Source organism: Tachysurus fulvidraco, chromosome 17, assembly GCF_022655615.1.
Source record: "Tachysurus fulvidraco isolate hzauxx_2018 chromosome 17, HZAU_PFXX_2.0, whole genome shotgun sequence".
NCBI classification, from domain to species: Eukaryota; Metazoa; Chordata; class Actinopteri; order Siluriformes; family Bagridae; genus Tachysurus; species Tachysurus fulvidraco.
Window position 1 is genome coordinate 25,754,197 of NC_062534.1, and position 10,000 is coordinate 25,764,196.

The 10,000-nt window shown below is 43.2% G+C and overlaps 2 protein-coding genes across 3 annotated transcripts in view; one reads left to right on the plus strand and one right to left on the minus strand.

The window, feature by feature from the left end:
- cdk10 (cyclin-dependent kinase 10) overlaps nucleotides 1-7,472 on the minus strand; it is a 12,118-nt gene extending 4,646 nt beyond the window's left edge. Inside the window, exons 1-7 of one of the 2 annotated variants that reach the window (XM_027160897.2) lie at nucleotides 7,315-7,472; nucleotides 4,234-4,513; nucleotides 3,676-3,820; nucleotides 2,274-2,363; nucleotides 1,902-1,974; nucleotides 1,448-1,519; nucleotides 1-12 (exon numbers count right to left, since the gene is read on the minus strand). The exon at nucleotides 1-12 is cut by the window's left edge and continues 91 nt beyond it. In XM_027160897.2, coding sequence (XP_027016698.1) covers nucleotides 1-12; nucleotides 1,448-1,519; nucleotides 1,902-1,974; nucleotides 2,274-2,363 — 247 coding nt within the window. In that variant the 5' untranslated portion in view covers nucleotides 3,676-3,820; nucleotides 4,234-4,513; nucleotides 7,315-7,472. The remainder of the gene's footprint in view (nucleotides 13-1,447; nucleotides 1,520-1,901; nucleotides 1,975-2,273; nucleotides 2,364-3,675; nucleotides 3,821-4,233; nucleotides 4,514-7,314) is intronic. The other variant, XM_027160898.2, reaches the window with a different exon arrangement.
- Nucleotides 7,473-7,864: 392 nt separating this feature from the next.
- The window catches only part of chmp1a (charged multivesicular body protein 1A), a 5,031-nt gene continuing 2,895 nt past the window's right edge, over nucleotides 7,865-10,000 (plus strand). Inside the window, exons 1-2 of the mRNA XM_027160904.2 lie at nucleotides 7,865-8,004; nucleotides 9,823-9,842. Of these exons, the coding sequence (XP_027016705.1) occupies nucleotides 7,998-8,004; nucleotides 9,823-9,842 (27 nt within the window). The 5' untranslated portion in view covers nucleotides 7,865-7,997. The remainder of the gene's footprint in view (nucleotides 8,005-9,822; nucleotides 9,843-10,000) is intronic.

Sequence of the window (10,000 nt, forward strand, 5' to 3'; positions counted from 1 at the left end):
TGATAGGGATCCCTGTACACACACACACACAGACGCACACACACACACACACACACGCACACACAGGCACACACAGGCACACACAGGCACACACACACACACACACACACACACTTCAACTTTTGGCTTAACTCCATCCTTGTCATTCTCTACTCTCATAACAATTAACTCCATCTCCTCTTTGTCCTTCCTCTTGACCTCTGACCTGCAGCTCCATCTCCAACATCCTTCTACCAATATAAACATCTCCCTCCTCTGGACATGTCCAAACCATCTCACACTAGTCTCTCTGTCCTTGTCCCCAAAACAGCCGACCTGAGCTGTCCCTCTGATGTGCTCCTTCCTAATCCTGTCCATCCTCGTCACTCCTAAAGAGTACCTCAACATCCTCATGTCTGCTACCTCCATCTCTGCCTCGTGTCTTTTCCTCACTGCTACAGCCTCTACAGTACCACCACTTTGCAGTCACTAATCTCTCTCAGATTTCCTCGTCTATATAGAATGTAGTCTACCTGCGTACTCCTACCTCCACTCTTATATGTAACTCTATGTTCCTCTCTCTTCTGGAGATAAGTGTTAACTACATCCACAAGTCCACCACCATCTGTCCTTCTAGGTTCCTTTCCATAACACCAAACCTGCCCATCACCTCCTCATCACCTCTGTTCCCCTCACCAACATGTCTGTTGAAGTCTGCTCCAATCACGATCTCTCCCATCTGGGAAGACTCTCCATCACTACATCTAACTCACTCCAGAATCTCTCCTTCTCTTCTAACTCACAGCCTACTTGTGCATCATAACCACTGACCACATTCAACATCACCCCTGATGTCTGACGCTCTTAAAGCTCTAAAACACTCATCCTCACACACTCATCCTTCAGGATCACTCCTACCCCATTTCTCTTCCTATCCACACCAGAATAAAACAGTTTGTATCCCCCTCCAATTACTACGTACTTTGTTCCCCTTCCCCCAGGTCTCCTGCACACACACAGTATATCTACCTTCCTTCTCTCCATCATGTCCACCAGCTCTCTACCTTTCCCCATCATTGTGTAAACACTAAGTCCCTATACTCAGACCTGTACCCTATACTCAGACCTAAACACTGAGTCCCTATACTCAGACCTGTACCCCTGCCTTTCCTCTTCTCTCTGTGCCTATGAACCCTTCTCCCTCCTCTCCTTCCCCCACCAACAGTAGCTAGCCCAGGTTCCTCCAGCAGGTCCATAGTGTGGTGGCGGTCGTTGTTAACCCGGACCTGGACGTCACACTGACGACTCACAAGTTTAAATATGGACGCCCTTCCCGATGCCTGTAACCCCTGTGGCTAGATATTATATACTTATATTTATTTATTATATATGTTAATTATGTAATTAAAGAACACACACATTGACACCCACATACTCGTCAAATAACACACACTAAGTCACAACTCACCGTCCTTCTCTTTATCCATGCGCACTTTCTTTAGGGCAACAATTTCATGTGTGTGTGTGTCACGGGCTCTGTCTGTTTATACACACACACACACACACACACACACACACACACACACACACACACACACACATCAGGGTTGAAAAACATTTATTAAAGTTGCAGGTGTCACAGGTAGTTATTAATGTTCTTATTATAGCTTGTTAGGCACAAACTGCTCTAGATACATTAGTGTGTGTGTGTGTGTGTGTGTGTGTGTGTGTGTGTGTGTGTGTGTGTGTGTGTGGGTATTTGTGTGTGGGGGGTGTGTGTGTGTGTGTGTGTGTGTGTGTGTGTGGGTATGTGGGTTTGTGTGTGTGGGGGGGGGTATGTGGGTATTTGTGTGTGTGTGTTTGGGTATGTGGGTATTTGTGTGTGTGTGTGTGTGTGTGTGTGTATGTGTGTTAAAACTCACACACGATGCCGTATGTTCCCTCTCCAATGCGGTTGAGTTTCTCAAACTCTTTGACACTCCTGCAGTTCCCCAACTGAATACACAAACAAACAAACAAACACACACACACACACACACACACACACACACACACACACACACAAACAAACAAACAAACACACACCTCATATCTGTCAACACACTAAATAATTGTACACATATAACATTAAAAGCAGTTTTATCCAAATCATATTATTAAATTATATATAATTATATCATTCATCTATAACATTTTGTTTATGTAAATAAAGAGAGGTTTTCTGTACTGGAGTCTTTCATTCTCGGTAACTAGCATTAGCACTAGCATTAGCATTAGCACTAGCATTAGCTCACCTGCTCGGAGTAAGGAACAGTACAGCTCCTGTTGGTTTTGAGAGATTTCAGCCTGATGAGCTTCATTTCAGGATCCACCGCGTTCTCCATCTGATAAACACACAGTCTGAATACACAGTGCAGCACAGAGGCTAACGGCTAACACACTAGTACAGTGCAGCACAGAGGCTAACGGCTAACACACTAGCACAGTGCAGCACAGAGGCTAACGGCTAACACACTAGCACAGTGCAGCACAGAGGCTAACGGCTAACACACTAGCACAGTGCAGCACAGAGGCTAACGGCTAACACACTAGCACAGTGCAGCACAGAGGTGTGACTGAGAGGTCACGTGGTGCATAGGGCCGCCTCTGTAACAGGTTTTATAAACGATTTATTTTCTTATATGTTAATTTATACGGAAGCCCTAAGAGGCCATGAACGTCTGTGTGTTTGTGTTCGGAGACAATACAGTGACCCTACTGCAGTTACCCAGGGTTAGTGTTAGTGTTAGTGACCCTACTGCAGTTACCCAGGGTTAGTGTTAGTGTTAGTGACCCTACTGCAGTTACCCAGGGTTAGTGACCCTACTGCAGTTACCCAGGGTTAGTGTTTGTGTTAGTGACCCTACTGCAGTTACCCAGGGTTAGTGTTAGGGTTAGTGACCCTACTGCAGTTACGCAGGGTTAGTGACCCTACTGCAGTTACCCAGGGTCAGTGTTAGGGTTAGTGACCCTACTGCAGTTACCCAGGGTTAGTGTTAGTGACCCTACTGCAGTTACGCAGGGTTAGTGACCCTACTGCAGTTACCCAGGGTCAGTGTTAGGGTTAGTGACCCTACTGCAGTTACCCAGGGTTAGTGTTAGTGACCCTACTGCAGTTACCCAGGGTTAGTGTTAGGGTTAGTGACCCTACTGCAGTTACCCAGGGTTAGTGTTAGTGTTAGTGACCCTACTGCAGTTATCCAGGGTTAGTGACCCTACTGCAGTTACCCAGGGTTAGTGTTAGTGTTAGTGACCCTACTGCAGTTATCCAGGGTTAGTGTTAGGGTTAGTGACCCTACTGCAGTTACCCAGGGTTAGTGTTAGTGTTAGTGACCCTACTGCAGTTACCCAGGGTTAGTGTTAGTGACCCTACTGCAGTTACCCAGGGTTAGTGTTAGTGACCCTACTGCAGTTACCCAGGGTTAATAGTAATAATGCATTAGGACTCTCAGGACTTCTGGAATACACATAAAGTGTGAGGGGATAAATACTATTGTATATTTAATATTAATATAAAACACGTCAAATAAATTAAGGCATTTAAGTTCCTGAGCTCCACCACCTCCCAGGACCTGAAGTGAGACCCTCACATCAACACCACTGTAAAAAAGGCCCAACAAAGGATGTAGTTCCTTCACCAGTAGAAGTTTAACCTGCCTCAGGAGCTGCTGAAACTGTTCTACTGGGCCGTCATCGAGTCTGTTCTGTACACATCAGTAATCTGTTTTAGTTCAGAAGACTACACAGAAAGGTTCAGACTGCTGAGAGGATTATTGGTGTTCTCCTGTCCATTCTCCAAGAACTGTAGAGATCCAGAGTGAGGAACATGTATCAGAAAATCACTCTGGATCCCTCACATGCAAGTCAACAGCTTTATAAACCTTTAGCAGCGATACAGAGCCCCAAATACCATCACAACCAGCACAAGAACAGTTTCTTTACCCAGACAATCTACCTGATGTACAGGTAAATGTTCCCCATTACACAATAATAATGTACAATAATCTTATATTTAATTATTACCAGCTCCATCATAGTACATCCTGCATCTCATTCTGTTCTATTACATTCTAACATCTATAGCACAAATATAAAATGTCTTTGCAGATAGATAGATAGATAGATAGATAGATAGATAGATAGATAGATAGATAGATAGATAGATAGATAGATAGATAGATAGATAGATAGATAGATAGATAGATAGAGACATACCTGTGTATCTCTTTCTGTGATGTGTATGTGTGTGTGTGTGTGTGTGTGTGCTAGGCTCTGCTGATGATGAATCCCCTCCCTACAACGATGGGGCTGCCCGGTCTGCGCTCCTGATTAGCCTTCTGTATGGATTGGTCGGTAGATGGAGCCAGCAGGTTCTCCCGGGACGGAGCAGTGATGATGATGGTGGGAGGGGCCCGGGGACAGGAACTAGATAAAAATGATGATGATGATAATGCGACTTTGTCCATTGGCTGTGATGATGAATTGGTTTCATGTACTGTAGAAAATGAAACAAAATAAAAAACAAACATGTCCACTCAATACAGAGATTGTACATCATCTCAGAAATATTACTAAGATCAGAGATATGATGTCATGACATGATGCAGAAACACTAGGTCATGTATTTGTTACCTCTAGGTTGTATTACTGTAATACTTTACTGTCTGGATGTTCAGTAGGAGCAGAAACAAGCTCCAGTTAGTCCAGAACACAGCAGCTAGAGTCCTAACTAGAACCAGGAGATATGAACACATCACCTCTATCTTATCCTCACTGTATTGGCTTACAGTCAAGTTTCACATTCATTATAAAACACTATTACTGACCTATAAAGCACTTAATGTCTCACACCACAGCACTGAGAGATCTTTTGGTTTTTATGATCCGTCACACCTACATCGATCTAAAGGTGCAGGATATTTGCTGGTACCTCAAATACAAAAGTCTCCAGCAGGGGGCAGAACTTTTTCTCATAGAGACCCACAGTTATGTAACAGTCTTCCAATTAGTGTTCGGGACTCAGACACAGTCTCAGTGTTTAAGTCCAGGATAAAAACACATTTGTTTAGTTTAGATTTTTATGAATAGCTTTTTTTTAGCTAAATCTGGAGGGTTCATGGTCATAGAGTGTTTGGTGAACTGGGATGTCTGGATGTTGTCTCCTTACCACCATCACAGGTCACTCAGGTTTACAGACTGTGAAGTTGATGTTTACATCCCAGGAAGCCCAGTCTCTCTCTCTCTCTCTCTCTCTCTCTATCTATCTATCTATCTATCTAACGCACCACTCCCGAGCTCCCAGTGTTCCGAGTTCCCAGCCTGATCGTCTCTTCTTACAGAGGTGGAGTCTGGGTGGAGTCTCGTCGCTCGGTGGTCACCCTGCTGGGGGATTGATCTTCATGGTCAGCCAGTAACTCATAGGATTGTTGTAGATGGAGCCACCAGGAGACTGACAAGCCTTGAACCAGTGTTGTGTGAGTCAGCTGTATGGTCTGGTCTTTATCAGAGATTATTTGAAGTCTTTAACAGGAAGGAATTAATGTTGGGTTTGTACAAGGGGTGTACTAACATGGCTGTGTGTTAAGTTATTTTGAGGTGACAGCAGATTTACACTATTATACACACTGTACACTCACTACTTTACACTGGAGCACAGTGTCGTTTCTTCAGTGTTGTCACATGAAAAGGTGTAATAAAATATTTACATAAATGTGAGGGGTGCACTTACTTCTGTACTCACTCCTGTACTCACTCCTGTACTCACTCCTGTACACACTCCTGTACTCACTCCTGTACTCACTCCTGTACTCACTCCTGTACTCACTCCTGTACTCACTCCTGTACTCACTCCTGTACTCACTCCTATCAGATACTGTATGTATATTTATTTATTTTTTATTCTGTTTCTACACTTCTGTAAAACTGCTTTTGACAACGCGAGTTAAAAAGCACTAAACAAATACATTGAATTGAATAGAATAAATGTCTGTCTGAACTTCAGTGAACACCAAACAGTCTACTGAACCCTGAAACCCCCACTGGACACTTAACTGGACCCTGAAAACACAGCTGAACACTTAACTGAACAATAAACGACACACTTCACTTAACATTTGAATGAACACTTAACTGAACAATGAACACTCCACTGAACACTCCACTGAACAGTGAACACACTGAACACTCCACTGAACAGTGACCGACACATTTCACTGAACATTTCACCGAACACTTAACTGAACACTCACTATGCATGATGGTGGTAGCATCGGGCTGTGGAGATTCTTTTCATCTTCAGAGAAACTGCGCTTCACATCCAAACTCTAACTTATCTAAAGGGTGGCTGAAACATTCTGTTTAGTGTGTGGGTGCGTGTGTGTGCGTGTGTGTGCGCGTGTGTGTGTGTGTGTGTGTATGTACACATGCGTTTGTGTTAAATTGGATTGAGATTAAGCTGTATGTTAAGAGAGAACAGTGGCAGTGTTTAACCTGAGTCAACCTGCCATGGCAGAACACATTGAATATCCACTGTCACTGTGCCCCCAATTGTCATCATCAACAGTACAGCTAAAAGGCTTACACACACACACACACACACACACACACACACACACACACACACACACACACACACACACACACACATAACATCCCAACAATGGACTCTTTTCTTTGTTGCACTCAGGGAAATGCTTCCATTCCTTGAAAGCAAACACAGAGAGAATGAGGAGAAGCTTCTTCCTGCAGGCCATTCGAACCAGGAAACACCCAGGATCTGGATCAGGACCTAGTACTGGATGTCTCCTCTTCACTGACACTTTAACTCTGGACTTTCACAGCACAGTATTTTTTACTTATATTTTTATACTTTATATACTTTTTTCTATTTATCTAACTCCTTTTGGTTATATTTATATCCCAAATTGCATACCTTATGTTTGAATACCGGACACAGACGTAAAAAGTATTTCACTGCATGTCTGTACTCCGTGTGTGTGTGTGTGTGTGTATGTGTGTGTGTGTGTGTGTGTGTGTGTGTATGTGTGTGTGACAAATAACATTTGATTTAACACTATCTGATCTACATAACTACACTATCTATAAGACGATGGACTGAATGTACATTAGTAAAATTCTTATCACTTAAAATCGACATAATATTTTACTGTAACATCAGACAACAGGGCACAGTGTTACAGAGAGAGAGAGAGAGAGAGAGAGAGAGAGAGAGAGAGAGAGAGAGAGAGAGAGAGAGAGAGAGAGATTGATTTATGATATAAATTAATGGTGTATTACCGATGTGTGTTGTTGAGCTGCTGGCTGCAGAACCCATTCCCCATCAGAACTTTAGTCTCTATTCATCACACACACTAATCTCACTCTCACACACACACACACACACACACACACACACACACACACACACACACACACAATAATCTCACTCTCTCTCACACACACACACACACACACACACACACACACACACACACACACACACACACACACACACTAATCTTGCTCAGTACTTCTAATCCCTCCCTTTATTCCTCCTTTGACACACACACACACACACACACACACACACACACACACACACACACACACACACACACACACACACACACACACACACACACACACTACACTTTATAATGTTAGATAACTTGTTGTACAAACAATAATCACCTTTCTATTATACACACATATAAAACATATGCTTAATGACTTATGAATTATTCTGCAGTTTTCGTTGTAATAAAACATACAGATGAATATAATGTTTAGGAAAATGTCATTTTATAAACGCAGTAAATAAAGAATCAGAATTCGCCGAACTTCCTGTTCCATAATTACTGTGTATTTCCGGCTTGACGAGCTGACGTCAGGTCACGTGTTCAGGTGAAAGGTGGAGAAGGCGGAAGTGTACGGCACCAAACAAACGCTGACATAAACACTTCTTATTGACGGACACAAAGATGGACGGTGAGGATAGAGTTGTGTTTTTTATTATACATCGGTATGTAATCAGTATTTAGATGTGTGTAGAGTTAGTGTTTAATCGTCGTGTCTATTATTAATATTGTTGTTTGCTAAAGAAGCTAAATGTTAGCATTGTCTGAGTTTATAGTGAGTTATTAAACGTGTCCGTGTCAGAAACAAACGTGTGTGTGTGTGTGTGTGTGTGTGTGTGTGTGTGTGTGTGTGTGTGTGTGTGTGTGGTGTGTGTGTGTGTGTGTGTGTGTGTGTGTGTGTGTGTGTGTGTGTGTGTGTGTGGTGTGTGTGTGTGTGTGTGTGTGTGTGTGTGTGTGTGTGTGTGGTGTGTGTGTGTGGTGTGTGTATGTGTGTGTGTATGTGTGTATGTGTGTGTGTGGTGTGTGTGGTGTGTGTGTGTGTGTGTGTGTGTGTGTGTGTGTGTGGTGTGTGTGTGTGTGTGTGTGTGGTGTGTGTGTGTGTGTGTGTGTGTGTGTGTGTGTGAGAAACAAACGTGTCCCACACCTAAAGCTTATAGTGTTCTGTAGGCTGTGAATGTGTTGTAGACACAGTGCAGTTATCGGTGAGCTGTTTTTATTAAGTGTCAGTCATCATCATCATCACCATCATCATCGTCACTCAGCAGGACTGAACCCCCTGTGTGTAGTGTGTGTTCTCCTACTGAACATCACATTAACACTAGTCATTAACACTCCTTTGTGTTTCTGCTGTTTACGTCATTAACTCTGTTTCTGTTCAGATTACAATCAGAGCTTTGTGTTGGAATTCACCTGCGTTTCAGTTGTTAGTGACACAAATAGTGTGAGAAAAGGTTCCTAAAATAATCACAAATAAAATCACAACTTTAAAATGGTTTTAGTTCAGTATGGGGTTTAAATACCATTTTCTACTAAAAGTATAAAAACTGTCTGGGCAGCTCACCGTGTGTGACTCGTGACTCATCCCCGTGCGTGACTCGTGACTCATCCCCGTGCATGACTCGTGACTCATCACTGTCTGTGACTCTTGACTCGTCACCATGCGTGACTCGTGACTCATCACCGTCTGTGACTCGTGTCCTCATGCATGACTCGTGACTCATCCCCGTGCGTGACTCATGACCCGTCCCCGTGCATGAATCGTGACTCATCACCGTCTGTGACTCGTGTCCCTGTGCGTGACTCGTGACTCATTGCCGTGCATGTCTCGTGACTCGTCACCATGCGTGACTCATGACTCGTCCCTGTGCATGACTCGTGACTCCTCAACATCTGTGACTCGTGTCCTCATGCATGACTCGTGACTCATCCCCGTGCATGACTCATGACTCGTCACCATGCGTGACTCATGACTCGAACCCGTGCATGACTCGTGACTCATCACCATCTGTGACTCATGTCCTAATGCATGACTCGTGACTCATTCCCGTATGTGTCTCATCACCATATGTGACTTGTGACTCATCCCCGTGTGTGACTCGTGACCCCCTGCGTGACTCATCACCGTGCGTGACTCGTGTCCCCCCTGCATGACTCGTGAGTCATACACGTGCGTGTCTCGTATCCCAGTGCATGACTCATCACTCATTTACTTTTATTTGATTTCTTTCAGGAGTGTTTGATGTTTTGACTATAAAATTTTCACTTTGTAAAAGTAAGAAATGTAGAAAACTTTTTCATCTCTAGTTACTTCAACTTCACTAAGAAGAACAGAATTAAAGTAAAAATGTGTTGAATTTGACTGTTAATTTGACCATTTTTATTATATATTGTTTTCTCTGTGCTGCAGTTATTACATTATTATTATTTGCTTGTGTTTCTCTCCCCACAGACACACTGTTCCAGTTAAAGGTAGTTTACACCACAATCTGTCTCTCTGATGTAATGTAAATCAATCAGAACAGTAACATGAGGAAAAAATCTTTAACATCCTGCTTTACCTCAGTTTAATATGTGGAATATGAAGAAGTTTAGCTCTAGATCTGTGTGTGTGTGTGTGTGTGTGTGTG